The sequence below is a fragment of the Acomys russatus genome, chromosome 21, assembly GCF_903995435.1.
Source record: "Acomys russatus chromosome 21, mAcoRus1.1, whole genome shotgun sequence".
In the NCBI taxonomy this organism is placed as follows: Eukaryota; Metazoa; Chordata; class Mammalia; order Rodentia; family Muridae; genus Acomys; species Acomys russatus.
This window is the reverse complement of record NC_067157.1, coordinates 26,649,076-26,675,611: the sequence shown is the minus strand read 5'-3', so window position 1 is coordinate 26,675,611 and position 26,536 is coordinate 26,649,076. Positions and strand designations below refer to the sequence as shown.

At 42.0% G+C, this 26,536-nt stretch overlaps 1 protein-coding gene across 4 annotated transcripts in view; it reads left to right on the top strand.

The window, feature by feature from the left end:
* Window positions 1-26,536, top strand: part of Ptprk (protein tyrosine phosphatase receptor type K) — a 529,549-nt gene that overhangs the window by 159,097 nt on the left and 343,916 nt on the right. For all 4 annotated transcript variants that reach the window (XM_051164144.1, XM_051164142.1, XM_051164141.1 and 1 more), the window contains exon 3: window positions 25,984-26,255. In XM_051164144.1, coding sequence (XP_051020101.1) covers window positions 25,984-26,255 — 272 coding nt within the window. The remainder of the gene's footprint in view (window positions 1-25,983; window positions 26,256-26,536) is intronic.

The following is a 26,536-nucleotide window of genomic DNA, read 5'->3' as shown; positions in this document are numbered from 1 at the left end:
AGAGGCCAAGAGAAGGCATTGGATCTCCTTGGACTGGAGTTACAGGCAGTCATTAGCCACTCCATGGGTGCTGAGACTTGTACTCTGAGCCTACGTCCTCTGTAAGTGAGTGAGGTGCTCTTAATTTGATGTATATACATTTCTCATATCTTTCCTGATTTTATAGGGAGCAGCTTTGGCACTGTTACACTATTTGTGTTTACATGTGTAGTTTTAATGGTGCATTTACTGTTTCTCCCCTCAAGATGAGATCTTTCCTGGTACTTTACTAGAACATTCCTCTTGGCTGTCTTGCAAGACAGACGTCATCACCCTTGACTGACAGATGATGTACCTCTATGGTCTAATGGAGAAACAATTGTTTCAAGACCATTTCTTTTAAAAACAAGGATGATGGTTGGGTTTTATTCCATTTATATTGCAGAGAACAATGATATGTTTTACAAGTGCTTTATTTCCTCCCGAGTTTTAACATTTTACCAAGAGAAAGAGGATCTTTATTGGCTTGTCAGGCCACTGACAAAGGAAGACAATTCGATTTCACAGAGCTTATAAAATATTTTGCGTTGGTCTTTTACATGCTGTTCATTAATAAAATTACATCTGGGCAGTTGTGAGAGTTTTCTTACTGTCAGGGATATGTGAAAAGTGGGGGACTCATGGTTAGGCCAAAGGAAAGACTGACCAGGTCTCAACTTTCTGTCTTCACCGGCATCTTTGACTATTTCAAGTATTTGTATTTTCCCCTTTACAACAGCTGTTTTTGATTTTTAAAATAAGAATTGATGTGGCAAAATCAAATAATTCCCCATGTCCCTAAAAGTCAGGGATCCCTATGAGACTGTAAGCATCCCTGTGATGTGATGGCCTTGAGGAACTTCTTCCTATTTCTGATTGTAAGTGCATGACAATTTGAAAAAGTGGGTGCATACTAAGGTGTCCATAGATTCCTTTCACTAGCAAGATAAGCAACATCTACTTCCTGAATTATATATCCTTAAAATTTAACTTAAAAAATAGATACAGTGAGTATTTTTTAAAGTACTAGTTTCCTCTGTAGTTAAAGAAAATGGAATGTTTCTATTTTGGAGACTAGAAATATATAATTCTAGTGGAAATCAACCTTATTTAGTTTATTCTCTCTGGACATCTGGCAGAACGAGAATAATTATTTTAAACACCTTTTTTGATAGCCAGATGTGTCTGTGAGAAGAGGTATCCATGCCTGTGGTGTGTTCCTTTCATAGAGGTTAGCACAGAATATTCTTCCTTTCCCGAGTTAGGGACTGAGGAGCTACGTGCCCATCGTAAGGGAGAAGAGAACTGAAAAGACTCTTGCTTCTTTTCCTGGAGCTGAGCGTCACACCATAACTTACCTGTGTCTTGGATATTGGGATTTTCTCAAATGTCAGCGATTCAATTAGTAGGCTAACTGAGTCTGACCTGTCTTTGGTGTCATGCTAGGCTCTGTATTTGAAGTAGTAGAGTATTGTCATCAGCGGGGTGCCCTGGTGAGGAGGTGAGCACACAACATTGTTGTCATCAGCGGAGTGCCCTGGTGAGGAGGTGAGGCGCACAATCAGCATCATTAAACAGGCCCATGGGAAAAGTCACTGTTGTGCAGTGTTTCCTTCAGGCCAGCCTGGTGTAAAAGGTGTCCTACCTGTCACAGAACACAATCCCACTCTTGCGTCTACCTACCTGTGCCTACAAACCCGAGTTCTCTCTAGTACCATATAAAAAGATGTACACATGTTCAGTCCCAGGAAGTGTTCAAACACTGTCTGGCTTTGGGCTAGGGATAGAAGGCAGTCTGTGATGTGCTTGCTATGTACGCATCAAGCTGTGAGCCTGAGCCCTAGAACCCATTGAGAAATGCTGGACATTGTTGACCCTATTTGTCGTCTTTGCTCTGGGAAGGTGAAGATGGGCAGATCCCTGGGACTTACTCACCAGCCCCCCTCCTCTAATAAGGTGACCCCTAGACCAGCATGAAACTCTTTCTGACAAAACAAGATGAATGACTCCTTAGATCCCTGAGATTATCCTGTGGCTTGTGCATGCTTGTGCGCGCGCGCGCGCACGCACGCATGCATGCACGCACGCGCGCACACACACACACACATCTACGGAGCGAAATTCACTGATTGTAAACACAAAAAATCTTTGCTTACTCTTAGAGAGCTACTGTTTTTACCCATTCTACACTCAGTTTCCTTCTGCTTTTCTATTCCCCAAGTACTAGTTTATCTTTTTCTTTGTTTTTCACGAATGGATTTTGTTTTTATTACTAGACTCATAATGAGCTCTTTCCTACCTTTCCTTTCCTTGGGTGCTTGACAAGTAGTAGAGCAATACCTAAACCACGTGCTTTAGAAACGCAGCGTGATTGGCTGGAGTGAATGGTGAGTGAGCAGTGCCATAATAATCACCGCTTGGTTTGCTGACTTGGGCTTCATATGTTGTGGCTTGCACCTCCTGCTTTTTTTGCCTTTTCTTTGGCAAGGCTCTGCAGTTATTAGTGAATTTATCACAAGAATCCTGATGTGACCCAAGTCGGTGTAATTCTAGGCTGGGTGGTGACAGAAGGCTTCCTAGACAGGAAGCAGTAATGATGGACACAGACAGGGTGCCACAGGGCACATGCTCACCTTGGCAGTTGGCGAGGCTGGCTCGACTGCAGAGCCCGTTCCTGGACCAGTGCTTAGGTTTGCAGACAGCGCTGACCTGAAGATGGGTCCTGTTTATTTCAGCTGCGCTTGGGGCCAGATTACAACTTTGCCCTTGTGTACTTTGTCAAGCGATTAAAAACACAGACACGGGATGGCTTGCTCAGCAGTTAAGAATGCTCACTGTTCTTCCAAAAGATCCGGGCTCGCTCCTCTGCATTCGCATTTTTGGTAACTCATAAATGCCTGTGGCTGCAGTTCCAGGAAGTCCAAGTCCCTCTTCTTGCTAACTTCGACACCAGCATACATACTATAATCTACATGTATACATTCAAGGGACACACACACATATAAAATAAAATGAATCTTTTACAGTTTAGGAAGCAGTGTTTCATAAACTATGAAATATTTTCACACAAAGCATTTAGCAGCTGATTTCCTATTTAAAATTCTTTATTTTAAGAAACTCTATTGGAGCTATTATTCTTATAGTGCTAACCTGCATGGGTTATTAGTCTGACGATGTCAAATTCTGTCTTAATTATTTTGGTAGTCTTAATATTCTGGAAAACTTTGAATTACTACTAATAATGCCAAGCTCTAAAGTCAATAATTCACACACACACACACACACACACACACACACACACACACACACGATCATCTAGTTAACTGAGAAACCTTCACATTATGTTAAATATATTCTGTTTCAGCTTGGAGTAGAAATGAAGGCTCTAGGGAGGTGACAAGGATCCACGTGACCATGCAGATAATGTGTGTAAATGTGTTATAACTCAAATTTTAGTTGACATCATTCTTCATTTTTATCACAGATTTCTCACAGTTCCAGAATTAGCACATTATTAAATTGAAAGGCTCATTAGAAATACCTCCAACAATCAACCCAGAAGGTAATTTTTATGGAGTAGGGCTGCAACCCTAACCCTAACCCTGTTTCCCAGTATTTCATCTAGGATTATGCACTATAGGAAGCTTACTGGTCCTTCAAAACAGTGAAGCGCTGGTGACAATTTAGTTTTAGAAAAACTGGAAAAACAACAATGGCATAGACTAATGAGTGATTCTTAACTGTCCTAATGTTGTGACGACCCTTTAAAACTGTTCCTCATGTTGTGGTGACCCCCAACCATAAAATTGTTTTCGTTGCTATTTCATTATTGTACTTGGATACTGTTATGAATAATAATATAAATATCTGATATGCAGGATTATCTATCTGATATGCAGGATATCTGATATGCTACCTTGTGAAAGGGTCTTTTGGCACACCCAACCCCAGCCCCCACTACCACAAGGGTCCTAACCACAGGGTGAGAACCTCTGACAAGGACTACAATGCCTTAAGAGTTAACAGTCAGAAGTTCCTCTGTGCAGAGTGAAAGTTAATGCTGAAGTCTGTGAGGAAGTTTTCTTTGTGAAGACTAGGGTTCCCGTCCCCCACTCCCTTTCTGAAAAAAAAAAAAAAAGAAAAAAAGAAAAAAAAAAGGAGGACTTGCTTCTTAACTGCTTCATGCCCACAGGGAATTAACAGAGCATGCTCTCTGGTACATGGTGAGGTTTTAAAGGTAAAAGCCATAATGTTTTCACACTTACTGGGTCTGCTAGGATGAGGCAACGCTGTAAAGAAACTGCTGTTGTGTGACAGAGCCTGAGAGAAATGGCCACCACAAAGCGAGTCCGGAACAACACTTTGCGCTTCTGTAGCTTGTGTGATGATGAGCCCAGAGGCTTGGCTCTCTCAGTGTGGCCCGACAAACTGGTAGCTACATATACAGTGAGATAAAGGAGGTATAGTTTTAACTTAGACAAAATAACTTGTTCGAGATAAAATTCAAGCCACCGGAAGCATGGATTCTTGTTCAAAGTCATCTGAACAAGTCTATTGTCCCACAGTTAAACTTCCCAGCCTTCTTGTGCTGTGGGCATTGACATCACGGTCACTCCATCACTTTCCTCTGATACTCCCCCCGCCCACCTACCTTTACAACTCTCCGACTCCCCCCACTACTTTCCTTGAGACTCTGTCCTTCTCTACCATCTTTCTCTCTTGTTCCGCGTTGGAAGGAAATACGACCTTTGGGTTTTAGCTCAAATATTCACCCTTGGCTAATTGGAAAGATGGGGAAGATTTGTCTTTTGACTGTGCCCAATATTGCTGGTGCCATTTATGTTGTGGCCCTTGTGGTGATTATAGGTATAGCTGTTGCCCCCAGGAGACCTTTGCAAAAAACCTAATATGTGCTTAAGCTCCAGTCCAGCAGGAAAACAATTGATCACAGTGAATTGGTTTGTTACCTTCGCATTTATGTACTTACTCCCATTTTTAGGTATAGAAGAATTTATCTGTGCTTTCCTATGTTCCCGAAAGCAATTTTAGGGAAAAAAATTACTGTGAGGAGGATAATCATGATTGTGTTTCAATCACAATTAGTTCCAATTTTGCCTCCACCGAAACATACGCCCGTTGTCATGTCTTGTAAATTCTTTCATCCCCAGAACACATTGTCTTCAAATTGAATGCTGATCAGAATGAATGTACAACATGCTCAAGAGAGAATTTTGGTTTTGTGTTTGAGGAGATAAATTGGGCAAATGGCTTCTTCCGTTCAGGGTGTGTTTCCCTGGGAACAGAAGGTGAAGATACTTGAGGTTCCCAAACTATGTGCGCTTCTGTGTTCAATATTAAATAGTTTCTGTCTACCTCCAGACAGAGTCTGCTGCGAGGTCTCTGAAGTCACCCAAGTTGTTAATAGTTTTAGGGTTAGCATTTTGGTTAAAAATGGCAATGAGATTTGAAGTTATAAAATCTATTTCTAAGTGTCATCCCCACACCCCCTGTAGCATTTCTGACCCTTGTGGTAGCAAAAACATAGTTTCTAATTAGTCTGCTTCATTCCATGTTCTATTAATTGCATTAGTTTGCAAAATGTCAATTTGCCTACATGCTTTATTTATAGTAAACTTAATGTTTATTTAAATTTATATTATTTAAGTTTATATTATTATTGTACCTGTGTGTGTAAGTGTGTATATTTCATATATATATCCATATATATGGATATTTATCTCTATCTATCTATCTATCTATCTATCTATCTATCTATCTATCTATCTACCTATCTACCAACTCTGCCTGTGGAGGGCAGAGGTTGATTTCATGTTTCTTTATCAGTCATATTCTACTTCATTGTTTGAACTGTAACTCACTGTTATGACCTGGCTGGCCATCAAGTAGTCAGGATCTGGTGGTCTGTATCCCTGTACCCCATTTTTTGCATTTGTGCTGAGCATCCCAGCTTGGGCCTTTATACTTGAACAGCAAATACTTTACTCACTGAGCCATCTCCTCTGCAATAAAAAGGTTTTAAAGATAAAAACCAATCCATAGTGATATTACAGGATGTCTGTCTGTCTGTTTGTTTCTCTCTCTCTCTCTCTGTGCGTGCATGTGCAGATGACATATTACTGCCAAAATTTTTCCTCTGTTTCATGAAACGTATGCATAGAAACCCAACTTTCATCTTCTCTGGGATGTCTCCACAGAATGCATGTCCCATTCTGTATAGATTGTATTTGTGCTTCTTTTATTTGGTGAGTTTCTTTTTTTTTTTTTAATTTTTAAGATTTATTTATTCTTGTTACATCTCAATGGTTATCCCATTCCTTGTATCCTCCCATTCTTCCTTTTCTCCCATTTTCCCCTTATTCCCCTCCCCTATGACTGTTCCTGACGGGGATTACCTCCCCCTGTATATGCTCATAGGGTATCAAGTCTCTTCTTGGTAGCCTGCTATTCTTCCTCTGAGTGCCACCAGGTCTCCCCCTGTTACCCAGTGTCTTAGTTAGGTTTCTATTGTTGCCTTAAGACCATGACCAGCCACCTGTGGAGGAGGAAGGGTTTATTTTAATTTAATATCCAGGTAATAGACTGCCACTGAAGAGAGTCAGAGTAGGAACCTGAGGCAGGAAAGGAAGCAGAGCCCTGGAGGAACACTGTTTACTTACTTTCTTTCCATAGCTTGCTCAGCCTCCTTTCTTATACCATCCAGGGCCACTTGCCTAGTTGTGGTACCACCCACAGTGGGATGCACCATCCTGCATCAATCAAGAAAATTCCTCTCCCAGACTTGCCTACAGGTCAGTCTTATGAGGCATTTTCTTAATTAAGATTATCTTTCCCTGCTTGTATAGGAGACAAAATTCAGTTTGTGTTAAATTGACAACAATCAATTAGCACATGTAGAAAGAAGTAAGCAACAACCAACCAACCAACCAAATAAACCAAAACTCAGCTTTTCCAATACTTTATGGTAAGAGTATGCATGGGTGGCCAAGTTCCCATCATTCACCTGGGGAGTTTGACCTGGAAGCCATTGACTCATGGGAGGAGACGTGCCAAGGACCTCTTCTGTAGTGTGGGAGCTCAGAAATACACTGTGACACGGGACAGTGGAAGTGATGTTGCCTTCAGGCAAGCAACAGTGCCTCTCCATTGGAGTGTTCCTAGAATAAATTTTGGTCATTCTATAGGCTCCCTTAATCGGAGATCCCTCCTCTTCCCTGAATTTGATATAACAAAATCTCTTTACACAGAAGAACATGTGTTGACCTTTCCCCTAGTCTTTATCTTCCCTTGCTACACATGGCTCAGAGCATGTAAATAGTATGTGCCTAGGTACGGAAACAAGAACGAAAGCTGTGCATTTTGGCTACCCATATTCTATTGGATACCATCATGTCCCTTGCTCCTCCTGTGTAGATCTCTGCTGCCTGTGTGTCCTCAGGTGCCATCTACTAATCCCCTTACCATATACCCTTGTTCTGTCCCTCAGCGGCCACAACTGTTTCCCTGTCTGCTTTGCTCACCACTGCATCATGCCTTTTAGCCAGATGGAAACCAGAGCAACTGTCTAAAATGAATTGAATCTCCACTTCCATCTCACTGAGTTTAATGCTTTTTGTGTTTCCTTATGACACTTGAGGTAGAGATACAATACCTTTATCTTTGCCTGAGAACACTGTGTGGTCCTGCGCATCCTGCCCCTCCATCTTACAGACCTCCCTGTTTCCCAGTGTACTTGGTGTTGCTCTAGTCATTTGCACAAAGATGCTTCTCCTACCTAATATGGTCTTTTTTCTCTCCAAGGTTGGCTAATTGCTTTCAACTTAATTCTTTTTAGTTCGTAATTTAAACATCACTTTCAGAGAGTGCTCATCGAATATTCCCCCCCCCCATGTGTGTGTGTGTGTATGTGTGTGTGTGTGTGTGTGTGTGTGTGTGTGTGTGTCTGTCTGTCTGTCTCTGACACAAGGTTTCTCTGTGTAGCCCTGGTAGTCCTGGACTCGCTTTGTAGACCTGGCTGGCCTTGAACTCACAGAGATCCACCTGCCCTGACTCCCGAGTGCTGGGATTACAAGCACATGCCATCTACAAAGTCATATTTATCTTAGATATGATCTTATGGCCACTCCATTCTATCCTGCCTGTAAGTTATTCTGGTCTGATTTTGACATATTTGTGTATTGTTTGATTATTTATGAAATGTATTTTGCTTGTGGAAGATACCTCCTGAAGAAAAAGTACCGTGGTGCCATTTTCAATCATGCTGAAAAATTTTTTTCATTAGATTGTCCATGCAATTTAAAAATATTTAAGTTCCATTACTATGTAATTAAGTTTCCCCTCATCTTTGACAGGCAGTGTGATGCTATGCTAAGGCAGATTGCTGAAGTGTTAAGATTGGACTCAGTTGTGAGCCTGTTACTTAGAGTGTGTAAACCTCACATCTTTTGAGTGTTTTTAAAAATTACTTTATAACTAATTTCATCTTGTGGGTACGAATGCTTTGCCTGCATGCGTGTACATGGATGATGTGCTTGGCAGATGCCTGTGGAGTTCAGAAGAGGTGTCTGATTGCCTGGAACTGGAGTTATGTCAGCCACCATGTAGGTGCTGAAACTCAACCCAGGTCCCCCGTAAGAGCAGCAAGGGCTTTTAACTACTGAGACATCTCTCCAGCCTTGTGTAATTAATTTTTTAAATTAAATTTCAGTGTGTGTGTGTGTGTGTGTGTGTGTGTGTGTGTGTGTTTTATATGTATGTGTGTGTGCATGTGCACTGCTGTACCACAGTATGGACACATGGAAGTCAGAGGACACCTTGTAGAAATTAGTTCTCCCCTTTCACCATTTGCATCCCCAGGAGTTAAACGCAGGTCACCAGGCTTGGCAGCAGATGCCTCTACCTTCTGAGCCATCTCCCTGGCTCTGTTTGCTTTTTTGTGTTTCACACTTAACCTATTCAGCATCGTGTTCCTACAAATTCAGATGGCTTATATATGAATTTTTAAATTCTGTACTAATTTAAGCTGTTCCTTTAATTAACACGAGCCAGCCATCTCCATTTCCGCTGATGAAGCAGCCTCCATGTGTGGGTCACTGTGCAAAAGCACATAATGGAAATAACAAACCTTTAAGCATCTCACCACTGTGTTTGGAAAATTATTCCTTGTCTCAATAAAGGGTAGAGAACATATAACTTTCTGCTACCTAAAACTTTATGTACTTGGATATGCAAACACAAGATTGGCATTCCTTTCTCCTGAAGGTGAAGAAAGACCATACAAGACTTCCCTACAAAAATAGGGCGTGGCCAATGTAGGCGAGATGGGTTTTAAATCATGATCGCTGTGTCCTGTGAACTCTTTCTGGTGCCATGTGGCAAGCAAACTCTGCAAGGTTTGTGTGGACAAGTAAACTCGAGAGGTCTGTGAAGTTTTTTTGTTTTGCTTTTTGTCTTTTTTTTTTTCTTTGAGACAGGGTTTCTCTGTGTTAGCCTTGGCTGTCCTGGACTCGCTTTGTAGACCAGACTGGCCTCAAACTCACATCGATCTGCCTGCCTGTGCCTCCCAAGTGCAGGAATTAAAGGCATGCGCCACCACACCCAGAGGTCTATGAGTTTTAATTGCCAGATGGACTTCACTGTTACTACCCGTGTGCCAGGCTTTTGGTGACTCCCTTCAGCGTACATAATCATTTGGCTGCTGTCTGCTGAGTCCGTGTCACTATAGTGTGAGTCACCACAGTCTCTCTGTGGGGACTGTAGGAGTCAGCCACTGCCTGTCTGAAAATTCTCATTAAAAAAAAAAAATCTTTGTTTCAGTCACACAGTTTTTAGGGAGGTACTGTGTGATAGAAATACTTAGAGGAAAATATTATAGACACTTTTTCTAGTTATTCTAGACAGACATTTGATCTTATTCTTTGTGTTTGAGATGTTTTTATAGTCCATGTGTAATAATGGACCCTGGAAGTGTGTGTGCAAAGTAGATTGAAAGATGTGAAAACCAAATTTAGGAAATCATTGCCAGTCTCCTTCTTCTTTCCATAGAAGAAAGGCCACTGTCTTGGGGACAGCCAAGGGGACACCTGTGCTTGGTTATTGGCCACAGACCCCCCCCCCCCATTGCTTGTTTTGGCTGCAGCTATTTTCTATTTTAGTTTCTACAGCACATCCCAGAGGGAAGCTTTAAAAAAAGTTAGTGTGGGAACCGAAAGTCCACAGTTTCTCAATGTTTGTGCTCACCCATGGAGCCCTGAGCCAGTGTGTATGAAGTCAAAGTAGTGAGAGGAGCAAATGGGCAGAGAGAGCTCTGTTGGGAGGAGGAGGGGAGCCACCAACATGTTGCCTTTCCATTTATGCTCAAAAGGAATGCTTGCTTCAAGTGTCCTTCAGCCATTGTTTGATGAGAGGAAGTGGAATAAACTGTCAAATGACAATCACAGGAATATTAGCCCACTGGCCATTTGCTTAGCAGGTCCAGCTTTTCTTTACTGACTGGGTTTGTCTAAGCAGATCCCACCCCTTCCCAATTTACAAAATAATAGTTGGACAGCACTAATCCTGTCACTCGCCCTAAAGGACAGTGATCTGCTTCTCTGAGGCTGTGGAGGCTATTAATTTCACTCGTGTTGCTTTAAGTTAATAGAGACCCACAAGACTGTGGGGGAACCTCGGGTTCCACCACTTTCTCTTGTGTATGTGCTATGCCTATGCGCTTGTATGGATGGGTGTGTGTGTGTGTGTGTGTGTGTGTGTGTGTGTGTGTGCATGTGGAGGCCAGACGTGGACTTGGGTGTCCTCCTCAGTCACTATTTTAGTTTTTTGAGATAGGGTCTCTCACTGAACTTGGAGCTCACAAATTTGGTTTGGCTTTAAGACTATGTATACACCCCCATCCCCCACCCCCACGGCACTGGAGCCAGAGACATGCACTGCAGCAACTCACTTTTAGGTGAGTGTCCTGAAGCTGAACGCAGGCCCTCACTCAGATGTGCCAGGTAAGCCCTTTACAGACTGGGCTGCTTCCTTAGCTCTCCTTAGTGGAGTATGTACACCTACCTCACAGGTACTTGAGGAAACAGCACTGCTCTCTCTTTGGCCCTCGCTTCTGAAACAGGGAGGTCAATCCTAGCAAGTGAGCAGAATCTTAGTTCAAACAAACTTTGCAAATATAAAAAAATTCATCTTAATGTTTTCGCTTCTGTTATCCTCACTACAATACAGCCTTTTTATTCCTTCCTATTAAATATGAGACATCTTAGAGAGAGGCAGCCTGCTGGGGTGTAAATTTAGGCATATCATTCATCAGATCCTGAGTTCTTGTTTTATTTTATTTTTATTATTTTTCATTTTTGTGTTTGTTTCTTGAGACAGGGTTTTTCTGTGTAGCCTTGACTGCCCTGAACTTGCTTTGAAGACTAGGCTGGCCTCGAACTCACAGTGACCCACTTGCCTCTGCCTCCCAAAGTGCTGAGATTACAGGCGTGAGCCACCAAACCCAGCCCTAAGTTCTTTTACTATCTATCATCTGTCTGTCTGTCTCTCTCTTTCTCCTTTGCCTGTCTGTCTTTCTCATCTGTCTGTCTCTGGGTGGTGGTGCAGTGTCAGTACATATGTATATACATGTTTGTATGTGTAGGGGTGCAAGTGTGTGCCGTGTACACATTTGGAGACCTGAAGGTGACATCAGAAACTTTTTTCCATTCCCCTTTACTTTATTTATTGAGGTACAGTCTCTCATTTGGACCCCGAGCTTTCTGACATGGGTGGGCTAGCCTAGTTATCCACTCTGATCCAGGAATCCACTATCTCTGCTTTCCAAGGCTGGAATTACATGCCACATCCAGCTTTTACAAAACTGGCTTCTAGAGATGTGAATTCTTATCCTCAAACTTGCTCAGAAAGTGCTATCCCCCCGAGCTAGCCTTCAAGTCCTAGTACTTGAATCCTTAACATCTTCAGAAATAGGAATTTGCTTCATTAGGACAGTGGTGTAAAAATGTTATTTCTAAGTGACCCTTTTATGAATTGTGCTCCTTTAGGATTAACAATTTTTTGTTCATTGAATTAAGAAAGGAAGAAACTTCTATGTTTGCTTGGTTAACTCCACTCTGTAACCTCATTATTCTTGAGTCTGAAAGCTCCGTTGGCAAACTGTTCACCCAACCTCTTCTGACTGATAGTTCGCAGCCTCTGACTTATTCAGAAGCAGTAATCGTCACCACAATAGTCATAACTGAGTAGCTAACAGTGGACAGTTACCATCACCACAACTTCATAACTGAGTAGCTAACAATGGACAGTTACCATCACCACAACAGTCATAACTGAGTAGCTAACAATGGACAGTTACCATCACCACAACAGTCATAACTGAGTAGCTAACAGTGGACAGTTACCATCACCACAACAGTCATAACTGAGTAGCTAATGGTGGTTGTAGTTTTGAATCCAAATCAAGGCCTAGTTTTTCTTCTAGTACATCAGAATAGAGTTTTGTGCCTTCGGACATGAAGTGTCTCCTTAGCAGAAGGTGTTGCCTTGAGAGACAACACTTCTCGATGGACAGTGGAGAAGCAGCAGGCTCTCTCAGTTCCTGGCCTTCACCTCTGGATTTCATTATGAGTGATGACGAGCTATGTGTGTGGCAGTGGCAGACTAGAATTGCTAGTATGATCTTCAGACAGTCACTTGGCAGAGACTGCATGACGCATAACCTTTTCCTTGCTCATTTTTGCTGGTTTCAGTGAAAAGACAAGCATGGATGGCAAAGCTCTCTGCAGGACAAAGAATCTCCTGCATCTTAGCTTATGCACTGTAATTATTCCCTCTCAAGCTGCTTTTCATGTTAGGGCTCCCTATCCAAGCATCTCAGTGCCCCGGAACATGAAAGCTGTGCCAGAACCAACAGAGAGAGGCAGGGTCTCAGAGACGGGAGAAATCTTAGAACTGGAGTTTTTAAATTTTAGTGACTCCTTTAATGTTTTGTGTGTGTGTGTGTGTGTGTGTGTTTCTGAGAAACAGGGTAGCAGGAGGAGTGTCCTAATTTAATGCAAGATTTCAGAGATGCTGAAATGGGAGGGGAAAAGGGAGCAGTTTAGAGGAGAAGGAAGAACTGGCAAGGAGTGTTGACAGGATGGCATCAGACAACAGGGCTGCGGGGGGGGGGCAGGACTGAGAAAAGCAGAGAGAGGTGGGAAGCAGGTTGGGATGAGAGGAAGGACTGAGAAAGGCTGTGCGAAGTGACAGCGGATTGGCATTTACAAGTATCCCACTATCTTAACATGGCCGTCTCAGCATTAACCTTTGAAAGTGTTCTTTTTCCCACATCTCTAGTTTGATTCTTCAGACTGTGCAGTGCATCAGGGAATGAATATGTGCGAAGAAAACAGTTCTGAGGACATTTTCATTCTTTCAGTCTGCCCACCAACAGGGACTGCATCTTTCAGGCCCCTGCCAGCCTCAGGGTGAGGCACGTCCAAGTCAAGGGGGTTAAGGCAGGAGGGGGTTACGTGATTTGCAAAGGTGAGTGGCTGTGCACGAAGCACAGATAACTGAAGTCCTAGGAGGAGAGCAGGATAAAATGAGTACCCACTTAAGGCAGTAGGCATGTGACCTATGACCGTAGCCTCTTTAGTCACCCTGCTGCCTTGATTTCCTATGCCATGCAGAGGAATGTGGAAATTTATGGGCAGAGAAAGGACTAGAAAGTATACTAGGGAGATTAAACTACCGAACAATAGTGAGCCCAGTCTTTAATATTAACCTGTACCAGATGAGTTCTGTGGGAACTAGACTCCCAAGAAGAAAAAAACCTCCGGTCAAGTTTAGGAAATGTTTCTTTTTCCTTTTTTTTTTTTTTTTTGTCTGTCCTCTTCCCCTTCCTTCCCTTTTCTTCCCTCTTTCCCTGTCTCCCTTCCCCCTGTCTTCCCTCTCTTCCTGTCTCCCTTTCCCCTCTTCTCTTCTTGCTTCTCTGCTGTTCTATGAAAATTTTCCCAGTTCTCTGAAATCAAGGTGGTTTTCAGGTTTCAGACATAAGTGCAAAGGCTTTCTTTGGGCATCAAGGGGAGTTGTATGCGGAAGAGTGCTGCAGGCATGGGAGGGAGCCTGAATACTGGGAGACTGAACGTAGCCCACCCTGAGTGTTTCCAAGTGTTTCAGTCCTTTTGTTTTGGAATTTGGAGTACAGTTGCCTTTTGTATTCAGATATTTTATAACATATGTCTCATTCTGTCTGTAGTATGATATAGTGGGAAAGACTCATTACAAGAGCAATATTGTCTTAAGGAATAATAGAATGTGCAACCCTGGAAAATCACCAATAGGCCATGTTCTTCCTACACAAAACGGGCATCCTGATGCTAGATCTTCCAACAGTGGAATTATTTGGAGGAATTCTTAAGATTGAGATAAAGGTGATTTCAAATTCTTTTTGTTGACTCTGAAACAATTATGTTCAAATTTTCTTTATTTTTGGTTGTACTTGGTTACGTTCCCCAAGGTCTTAATAGCCCCGCTCCTCCAGGGGCTGAGGTGAGGGACAAAAGTGGTTTCTGATATTAGAACACTTCCCAGAGAAGTCATACAATTAGACAAGTGACTAATTCTCTTATATGTGGCAATTCAGCTGCAGTCTGAATTCTCTAAAACTTTGTTCTGGACTTTTAGGTGGGTGATGTAAGTGTAAACCCAACCTTTTAAAGAGTTTTCTGTCAAATAAGTAAATCAGTTAAGCTCAGGAAGAGACACTGGAAGTGAGGGATTTAACAAAACCTGGTGTGTTCCAGGATACTCAGAAGGGACCAGTGTCTCATCAGTTACAGAGAGGTTCTATCCAGAAGGTAAGGCTTTTATCCAAAGCCTAGTGATGAAGAAATAAGCCAGTCAAAAAGATGAATTCCAAGCCAAAGAAAATCCACTTTGGAATGAGTGAGGCCAACACCATGCTGGGTGTTTTCTTTGGACCTGAAGGAAGCACATTGAATGTGGAGACTGTTATCATCGATGGAGGGAGAGGCTAGAGAGAACAGCTGTGGGTCGGGTTAAAACCACCAATGACAGAGTTTGGGTTTCCTTCTTACTGTAGTGTGAAGAGGAGGAAAAGTTAACTTGTAAGTTTAAAAAATATGGATGCCAGTCAAAAGTAGTGTAGGGCTGCTGCTAGCATGGCAATCATGAAACCATTATGATGTTGTTCTGTCTGTTTGGCCATTGTCCTTAGGGTCAGAGTCCGCTAAGAGTAGTGAGCTCAGATAATGCCAAAGGGTTGAGGAATGAGCTTGAAGAGGGCAAAAGGAATTGGTGGTGAATTTCATGACAGAACTAGGGGAACGAGGAAAATCGGTGCCATTAACGATGTCTTTGTTAGACTCCCTGATCTGTTAGGTCTCCATTTAGGTGAAAGAAGGTGATGGGGAAAATGGCCTAAAAAAATAAGTGAAAAGAGGCAAAGTCTTACGACGAGTAGATGAGTAGTCTACTGGCTTTGCCTTCAACTCATAGTTGAGAGATGGTAACAAATACATAGAAAGATAAATTTTTGAGCCAAGAAAAGAAATCAACCCAAATAGACTTGGAGCCAAATATTTGCTTCTGTTTTCACTCTAAATGCCAATGTGCATGTATGCTTGTGTGTGTGTGTGTGTGTGTGTGTGTGTGTGTGTGTGTGTGTGTGTGTGTGTGTGTGTGATGCAGTCGTGTAAGTGCATGTATTCCGAAGCCTGATGACAATGCGTGCTGTCCCACTCTATTGTTCTCCACCTTAAGTCCATGAAGACAAGCTTCCGCTGGCTGGGCAGTAAGCTCCCACCATGCTCTTGTCTCCCTTGCCCCATCTGGTGTGATTTATATCTCATCCTATGCTTAGCTCTTTTACATGTGGATGCCAGGGTGAGCCCTCAGTTCCACATAGCAAACACTTTTATGCACTCAGTTAACCCTGGCCAGATACATGGGCATGAAACTATTACTATATGTTGTCCTTAGGGTTTTTTGCATGCAAGGTTTCCAGGATTTGTTTTGTTTCTACTGGGAAAATCTAACTGATTGCCAAAAAGTGACTTTTCACTGCATTGGTGCCTCCGTAACTGTTCACATCGTCTTCAGAATATACAAAAGTATGTTTTTTACTGGAAATGAAAACTACTTATTTTTCTCTACACTCCTCTTCACAGTAACAGCCTGAGTCTCTCATGCTGTGCTCCTAGAATGGGAGAAATCTCCTTGTGGTGGGTTATCTTCTCTGTCACTTTGAGTGCACCTGTGTATTTGGTTAAATGTTTTCCCAGGTGTGCCAGTGTCCACATGGGCTTAGCACTTGACATGCTAGACTGAAGAAAGCTGATGTGTTTGAGCCTCAGCTAGTGCATCGAGGGTCTGAGTAGAACAGAAGAGAACAGGTCACTCTGAGCCTCTTGAGCTGGGACACGTGGATGAGATTGGACCGCACACCGTCTGCTCTCCCTGCCCTTAGGCTCAGTGTACATGGGGGTTTGTGCCACGGACTCACCTTTACAGACCTCCAGACTCAGGCAAGGGCTACACTCTGGCTGGTCTGGCCTAAAATTTTAGTAAACCTCATAAAAATCATATGAGCCTATTTTCAATAGTCTTCCTTTTCCCACTGGATATAAATAGATGTAGTATAAGGGACGTGTGTGTGTGTGTGTGTGTGTGTGTGTGTGTGTGTGTGTGTGTGTGTGTGTGTGTGTGTGTGTGTATTCATCTTTTGCTCGTTTCTGTCCCTCTAGAGATAGTTAAAACACCTTCTCTCATACAAGTACAGAACTACAGAAACATTTAGCTTGTTTGATTTTTAATCTCCAGATACCCACCACTCTGTTTTAAAGCTCTATTTCCACTGATCTTTCTGTACCACGTGGACTGAATGAACACATATAGACTCAACGTAGCCTCAGTGACGTTCTCCATGGAGCAGGGAGAACAAAGAACTGTGCTTGTATTTGATGACACTGGTTCTGTCCGTACGGCTCATGGACTCTCTATAAGACTCACAGATGCTTTCAGCAAACTCGTGAGGCCCAATTAATTTCCCAGGAGCACGAATATGCTCTCATTTTCTCATGAGTATTAAGTCAGATTGCAGGAAGACGTACAAGTAAGAATTGGAGTGGCCTTTGGTAAGTCAAGTGTTAGTATTTGAAATAAGTAAAAACAGTGCCTGATATCTTTGGTAAAATATAGTTCTTTTTCATAAAAAAGAAAAACTGGTGGGGGCTGTGATTATTAAACAAATTAGTAATTATTTCACAGGTTTTATTATATTTACTTTGTGGCTGATCTATTTGTTTGGAGACAACTCCATAGAAGTGTACTTGCCTGTCAAGTCCAGGGCCGTGGTTGTAATTTCCAGCATCAAAGCAAATTCATCAATTGTCAATCTTAATTTATGGTATGACAGTGCTTCTCAACATTCTTAATGCTGCAACCCTTTAATACAATTCCTTGTGTTGTGGTGACCCTCCAACCATAAAAGTATACTTGCTGCTATTTCATAACTGTTATTTTGCTACTGTTATGAATTATAATGTAACTCTTTGGGCATAGAGGCTTGCCAAAGATGTCCTGACCTTCAGATTGAGAAATTCTGTCATACAGTATGGAGAGAACTTAGAGTCTATATACTGTCTGTTGATAATTGACAGCATATATGTGTGCATGATGTGTGACTGCAAGCTGGAGGAAAACTTGGTTGAATTTGTTTTCCTTGTCCACCTTTGTGTGGCTTCTGGGAATTGAACTTTGGTCTCTAGGCTTGTGTGGTAAGTGCCTTTACCTACCGAGCCTTCTTACTGATCTGGTAAATTCAGTATATTTACAGTGTATAAGTATTCTGAAGCTAAAATATGTAGGAACTATACTTAAACCAGGACTTTTATATAAATAGGTTACTGTACGGGTAAGTGTGACGCTCATAAACCCATTAGGTTTACACTTTCAAAGTTTGTATTTTCCATCAAATTATTCTTTCTCAGAACTGCCTAAATCAATTCCAATTACAGGTTTTATTTTATTGTTTTTACAGTCTTGGGCATTTGGTGCCATTCTGTCATGGCCACCTTGTCATCCAATCAGTCATCAAAATAATTATAAGTATTTATTTAAAACATTTAAGTGTATAGAATTTGCTTTTGTATGTGCACTGGCTGGATTTGCACATATCACTAGTTTATGGCTTCAGGGTTGCAAATCCATGGATTGTCATCTCTTCTGTGATGCATTTCTCTTTCATCGCCAGCATTGGCCCTTGCATGAGGAGAGGGCGGAGGCAAGACGTTTTGAATCAGGGAAGTGCCCCCTTTCCTGTGCAAATAGGCTTCTGTGCTTTTCCTCTTGTGGAGTGCGGCCTGGTTACCACCCGTGGTGTCCTTCCTTGCTCATGACCACTTCACTTTGGCCTGCTTCATGCCCTGCATCAGACTCTCTGTCTATTTCACAAGGACTCTCTCCTCCTTGCTTCTTTTGCAGCTTTTGGACCACTCCGGCCTAAGCAGTTCAGGGAATGTATCCATCACCCAGCCAAACCTTCCGTACCAAGATCTGAGTCAAACAGTCATCTCCCCTATCCCTCACAGCCATCTGCCCCCATTCCCCAGTGGGTACTAGGTTGTTCTAAATTCTCTTTAGATCGTTGGAAAGATCTTACCTTCTCGTGTGTAACATTTGTCTGCATTGGGTACCATGTGGCTTCACTCTTACGATGGATCAGTCATGTGAGAGAAATATATATATATATATATATATATATATATATACACACACACACACACACACACACACACACACACACACACACACATACTACACATATATGTATCAAATACATTTGTGTGTTTGTGTGCATATGTTTGCGGGTGTGCATATAAAAATGCACACAGGTATCAGCCAGAGCACAGCTTGTTACAGCCCATCATCTCTTTCCACCATATGAGTTTTGGGGTCATGTCAGGTCATCAGTCTGGCAAGAAGCACCATTACTTCCTGCACTATATTGCTGGCCCCTCTTTGGTTTTACTGTCTTGAAGGAGGGTGGCGCTTACTTAAAATGTGTGTTTAAAACACCATATGTAATTAAGCACCAGAATCCAAAATTCACAAACCATGAGCCTGTTCTGGGAAATAGACTAGAATTTTGTGTGAAGGAAAAACGAAATCTTGAGAGGTGTCAGATTGGGGAAGGTGGTCTGTGTAGGGAGTGAGAGCCTAAGTGATCCAAGCGCTTTGAATCAAGAACATGCAAAGACGTGGCTTCTAACTTTATCTCTTAATTTGTAAGGCATCTTAAACATTGTGAATAACCAACTTCGTGAAATACTGTGTTTGAATGCCAAAGTCTAAAAATATATACCGTTGCATACATACACAGAAGAGTTTTTAAAGCACAGGGATTTGTGTCTTTCTTATTAGTGTGATAATTAAAAGTAGCATTATCGTTAAAAGTGTAACTTAAAGGTCAAATGTTCTTCATATAATAAGTCCATGATGCATTGTACCTATGCATCAGACAGGGGTGTTTGTGAATAAAATACTGGCTTTCTTTGGCAGTGAGGACTCTTTCTCTTACCTGTTTGTCTTATTTTTCTGAAATTCTATCAGTGTTTTTCTCATTTCCTCTCTATAAAGGCCTCAAACTTTTTGCTTGTACCTTCTTATATTTCTTTAAGGATTGTCTTCGTTTCCTCCATTATCATTTTCATAAGTATTGATTTAATGTCATTTTCTTGTGTTTCAGTTATGTTAGGGGATCCAGGGCTGCTTGCCATAGGATAACTGGGTTTTGAAGATGCTATTTGCTCTGGTTTCGTTGTGTTCTATGGTGTTGGCTGCTAGATTGCTGTTGTCGGCTGGAGTTCTCTGGGATGTAGGTAAAGGCCTGGGTAGGAAGCTGAGTGTTCCTGAAGGTGCCCTCCTCAGATTACTGGGAATGGTCTCGGATTGGTGGGTGATTCTCAGGGACTTGTTGGGGGCTCTCCTCAGCTGTGGGATCTTGGTGACCAAGTAGGCTCTTCAGAGTATGGGGACCCTCATCTCCTAAAGGGAAGTCCCGGAGTTGGCTGCCTTGCTACTGGCTTTCTTGCTCCAAGGTTAATGAGGTCCCACTGCCCTGCCACTGTCTTCAGTCAATATGCTCAGACGCTGTCCTCACCCAGTCGAAAAGCTGGAAGTTGGAGCTGCCTACCCTGCTGGCTATCAGAAGGCATCCACTCCAGGGCAAGGGCGGAGGTTGGGACCGTGAGCCGTGGTGCCTTGAAAGTTTCCGCGTGGTGGTGGTTAGTGTGGGCACCTGAGGTTGGAGATGGGTGTCTCTATCTCAGAAGGAAACCACTTCACTGGAGGGGCTCAGATTGTAGCCACAAGCCAGGAAAATCTCTGCTCAATAAAAGTGGACACCCATGGTTGAAGACCTGAAGCTGAGGCCGTACCACAGGAACCCGGGAGTTTTCCCAGTGTTTAGCCAAGTGACCTGGTTTGACCTGCGAGTCTCCCACACTGTGGGATTTTTTTTTTTTAAACAGGATTTCTCTGTGTAACAGCCATGGCTGTCCTGGATTCGCTTTGTAGACAGGCTGGCCTCAAATTCACAGCGATCCGTCTGCCTCTGCCTCCCAAGTGCTGGGATCAAAGGCTTGCGACACCATGCCCAGCTAAATGATATTCTTAATTACATCTCTGTCAATCAAACTCATTACCCATAACTATTAATTGTATATTATATGTCAATCAACATAATGAGACATGTTGTCTTTTCAGTTGTCTCTTTGTTCATTTATTTTTCTATAGCCTTTTCTAGTGGACATTTATCAATTTTGATAAATGCATTAGTGAGCACATATGTCTTTCAAGACTGTACTTCTTATTGCCAGATTGTTCTCCAGAAGGTCAAACTACTTTAAAAAAATAATGCAAACACATAAGTTTTGGTGTTTTCCCTTGAGTGATAAATTGAAGAACCTTTCCCTCAAGCAACCACAAAGAATATTAGCCCCACATTAAAGAAGTATACCAAATATGTGGGGCTTGACGTCATTAAACATAGCCTCAGCTGGCTGATCCTCCGTCAAACATTGCTGAACACTTAACTTGAAATTTGAGGCAAGCAGAATAACAACAAAGAAGCTTTGATTTTTTTTTTTTTTTTTTAACATCAAGAGCGAAGGGCGTACATGTGTAAAATTTTCAGATTGTATATATAGAGGGCCAGTTGTTCTCAGAGAGTGTAGATTATCTTTAGAAGTCAGTGAGAACAACAGTGCTGCCTACATTTAGGTTGATGGAGAGACCAGGCACTGCTACAAGGGAGCCAGCTGTGTAAATTGCCACTGTATCAAGTCGGTAGACAGGGCGGGTGGTTGCTCCTGCGTGTTTCCTCCTCTGCAGAACGGCTCAGTGAGTGTGTTATTAATGTATAGAAGCCAGCCAAGGGAGCCATGTAGTGCTCCGTGTAAATAAGTCTATTTATCTCAACCATTCCATAGAAGTGAGTTATCAGCACTAATTTTCCTCATTATTTAACCTGTGTTGAGTGCCACTAAAATGCTGAAATAGTTAGGATAAGCTTTTATTTCATGACTTTCGTCTCTTTAATGATCAAATTGGTATGGACTAGAGACGACTAGCATTTGTTCATTCCATTTCTGTAATAAGAAAATGGTTGCAGCTTAAAAATGCAAATCGCTGAAAATTACTAAATGGTCTTAATGGTAAATATGACGCACTTTAAAAATATGACACAAAGCGTATTTTACTCCAAACTTTATTTTATGATAGAAGAAAATTACTATTAAGAAGCTAATAAGTCTTTTGAACCCCACATTATAAAATTGGTAGTCAGAAGCTAAAGTTGTAGAAATAAATACATAATTTACTTGTAAAATGCTTTATCAGTGGATAAGCAGGCCAGCAATGCTGTATAGCTTTTCTAAGATCTCAGGTTCAGCCATGGTTAAGATCTGAAACTTGTCTAATGCAAATTGGTGAATTGGAAAGACGTTTTGATAACTTAGTTATTGATGTTACGAATGTAAGAATAGCTATGGATTCTTCTTCTGCAAATTAGATTAGGATCCAGGATATCCTGTGGGTTTTTTGTAAGTGTTTTTCAAAATACACAGATGATTTTTTTTTGTTGTTGTTCTATTAATATACTGTCTGTGGGAATCAAGTTAAAAAGTAATTCCAGCTTATGAGAGAAGTTGAAGACTGGGAAATACAAGAAAACAATAACAGGCATTACTATTAGTATAGTATGCATGTTCTGCACTTGAGTCTTCTGAAGTAGTAGAGAAAATTGTTATAGAAGCTTGGGATCACAAAGGTCCACCCTACTGGGCATTGTACAGTTTGGAAATTTGATTTCTCATATATTTGAAGCCTTTCTCTCTGCGATGATTTGAACTCCAGGTTGTAGATTAATTGAGATAGGAAGACTAGTAGTCACTGAGCTTATAATATATCAGTGTTCATGTCAGTATGCGTCAGAGTAGAAGACAGAAGCTTACTTCTGCATTTTAGGAAGAGAGGGCCAAGTGTTGTTGAAGAAACCTTATACAAGTTAGCCAAAACGAGTCTCTTAATGTATTGCTGTTAAATATCCTGGGGAGAATTTGATAAATGGTAAAATTTGGTTCTAATTTTTTAAGTGTGACAAAATGATATTGTCACATTTTTTTGTGATTTATATATTTATTAAAATATTGCATGAGAACAACAGGATATCTTTCTGGAGGTTCCTTGTATTAATATAGTAGACCAGTGCCAACATCTCACTGTTGTAAATAGTCAATATATGAGCTTTGCCTGTAGCAAAAAATAAAATCAGTTTTAGTGGGCTGGTGGGGCTCTGTCTATGTCATTTGCCTCACCAGGATCCATAAGGAAATAATGGCTGCTCAGTTAAAGTGACTTCATGCTTGGTTTTGTGCAGCTTCTGAAGAGGATAGTGGTCATTGCAGACTAGAGTCAGGAGTAATGTTAATGAGCTGGCAGTTTCGAGACAACAGTGCATCAACTATGTACTAGAACCAGCTTTAGAAAAGCTGGGCTTTATCAAAAAGCAGGCAGCAGAATCCATGTCAGAGACAGGTCTGCTCCCCTTACTAGGCAATTCACTTGAAGACTGAGCTGCCTCATCACCACCCCCTGCCCCTGCCTTACTGGGACTGCCTCACCAGGCCACAGGGGAAGAGGATGCACAGAGTCCTGATGGGACTTGGTGTGCTGGGATGACTTGGTGGTGGTGGTGGGGCTGCCTTTTTCTGAGGAGTAGGGAAGGAGGGATGGAGGAAGAGGGAGAGAGGTTGGGACCAGGAGGAGAGGAGGATGGGGGCTACTATATGGAAGAAAAGTGAATAAATATTTTTTTAAAAAACAGAAAGAAAGAAAAGTTGGGCTTTAGGGCCAACAAGGTGGGTCAATGGGTAAAAGAGTTTGATACCTAGTGTGAGACCTAAGTTTGATTCCTAGAACCCATATACTGGAAAGACAACAATGACTTCCTCAAGTGCCTTCTGACTTACTTTGATTGAAGTAAGCCCTGGCATGCATTTGCGCACACACACACACACACACACACACACACACTATATATATATATATATATATATGTATATATATATATATATATACACACACATATATATATGTATATATATATATATGTATATATATGTGTATATATATATATATATACACACACATATATATATATGTATATATATATATGTGTGTGTGTGTATATATATATATATATATATATATATATATATATATATATATATATATATGAGAGAGAGAGATTGAACAGTAGCCCTCATATTTCCTTTACAAAGTATTCTTACTTCATAACTTGATGTTCTCAGTGGTCAGTAACTGGGAAAAGGTATATGGGTTGAAGTTGGAAGTTATTTCACTTCCTGCTGTCTTCCGTTTCTCTGCATTAACATTCTTGTTGAGAGAGAAAGAAAAAGAAGAAAGTACTTTCTGTGCATATCAAAACCAATGAATTTGCTTGTTTTATTTCTCAAAATCTTGCAATTGAGTAGGACTGGAGAAATTTTAGAGAGAGTTTTGAACTAGAATCAAGCTCTTGCTGGTCTGCTGGTCTACCACATTACCTTAAGTAGGCAATGATGCTCCAGTTTTCTGTATTGTAAAACAGGATTAATTACGCGTTGTATAGATTTGTGTGTGTAGTCTGTTCAAAGTAATAAACGGAATCACGTAATGTCTTGGCTGACTTTTTTTCAATGGTTGAGCCCAGAAGACATTTTAAAATTTAATATTTTCTTTTTTTGTTTATCTTAGCCTATTTCTTTTTTTAAAATTTTATTGAATGTCTATGATTTACATGCCATGCACATGTAAAATAAAACAAACAGACAAACAAAAAAAAATTGTCACAGAAGCTGTAGTGTATCACGCAGTATAGCCTTTTGTCCACATATGCTTACTTTCAGATGTTCATTGCTAAGAGCCATGGGTCTGGTTTGAGGCCTACACTATAGTTACTGGATCCTCACTGGGACTGCTGTCAGATATCCCATTGTTGCCGTGTGTCATGGAGATTCTTCTTCTTTTTTTGTTTTGTTTGTTTGTTTGTTTTTCGAGACAGGGTTTCTCTATTTAGCATTGACTGTCCTGGACTCGCTTTGTAGACCAGTCTGGCCTCAAACTCACAGCAATCCACCTGCCTCTGCCTCCCAATTGCTGGGATTAAAGGCATGCACCACCATTGCCCAGCATCTCGGAGACTCTTAATCTTTGAATCTGCAGGTCTGGCCCTTTCATGTATTCCAGCAGGTCGTACATGGGGTAGCTGTTGGGGAGTGGTCCACTCAGAGCCCTGGATCAGAACCTGCTTCCTTGTCCTCAGGGCAGGACCAGCTCTCTTGCTCCCATGTCCTCAGGGTAGGGCGGCTCTCCTGCTCCTGTGTCATCTGGACAGGGCCGGCTCACCTGCTCCCATGTCCTCAGGGCAGGGCCAGATCTCCAGCTCCTGTGTCCTCAAGGCAGAACCCCATGACCCCAGGGCTGGCTCACTTGCTCCCGAGTCCTCAGGGCCAGCTCTCCTGCTCCCATTCAGTTCACCAGATTGTTGCTGGCCACCAAGCCTGGATGGCCTCCTACTCCTGTGGGTACTGGATGTTACGGGCCATCAAACAGGTGGCAAGTGGAGGCCCCTCAAAGTCTTCATTGAGTAGCTTGCAGAAACCATCGATGTTGGCTCAGCTCAATTTCTTGTCCTGGTGCACTTGTGGCTCTGTTGATTTGTGCCTCCTGAATCTATAGTTCCATTGTGTGCTCCATTTGCCATGGGCCCCCGCCTCAGTCTAGCTCCAGCTCTTGGCACTGAGTATGGTCCAGCCCATGATAGGAGGTCCAGGAGGTCTGTGGTGTGGGCGATGCAGTCTTCACTGGAGCTCGACTCTAAGAGCACCCCCTACACGAAAGCCATCTCCTTGGCCCACACTGTATCAGGCCACAACCCAAAAAGTAGCAGCTGCTGTAGCAGTGGCAGCCCGGGTCCCTGGGATCTCACCAGAGAGTGGTTCCATGGTCCTGTGGCAGGGGGGCATGGATGATCCACATGACCGGATTTCCTTCTTTCTGGGAAACACCAGCACTCTGTTTTGGAGCTCTCAGTATGGTCCTTTGGTGGCTGTGCAGTCACTGCTGTTCTGCGGATCAGACACAGTGTGCGCTCAACACCATCTTGGATGATCTTCGCTTGGGTATTTCTAATACATTGCACTAAGTGTTTCCTCCCAATCATGCTGCTCTCGGGAGTGAACATTTCTGTGTAGCTCTGCACTTTGTAGCTTGTCTTGGATCTAAAGTTTAATATTTTCATTGTGTATAAATATATTTTTATAGTTGTATGGTCCCATTGGCTCATCAGTCTTCTTAGCTCTGTTATTTATGATGTCATTTCAGGTTCCTATATGGTTGTGGATTCCTCAAATCATGACCCTGGAGAAAAAGCTCGCCTTCAGCTGCCCACCATGAAGGAGAATGACACCCATTGCATTGACTTCAGTTACCTGTTGTACAGCCAGAAAGGGCTGAATCCTGGCACTTTGAACATCCTCGTTAGGGTGAATAAAGGACCACTTGCCAATCCAATTTGGAACATGACTGGATACACTGGTAGAGACTGGCTTCGGGCTGAGCTGGCAGTGAGCACCTTTTGGCCCAATGAATACCAGGTAATCTTCTGAGATTTTCTGGTTTGTGCTCTCATGTACTGGGTCTCCATGTATGTGGAAAGTATAGATATAAATACTGGTCCTGCAGTAATAGGTTCCCTCCCTCTTGTGTCTCAACTCCTCATTCTTGGGGAATTTGAATACACTGGCACAGAACATTCCAACTGAGAAAATATTTTCATGCATAGAAAACAGGAGTTCAGCCCACAGCTTGTTGTCAGCTTGGCACGGGGCTACATACTTCTGATTCTGATGCACATATTTCTATGTCCTTGTGCAGG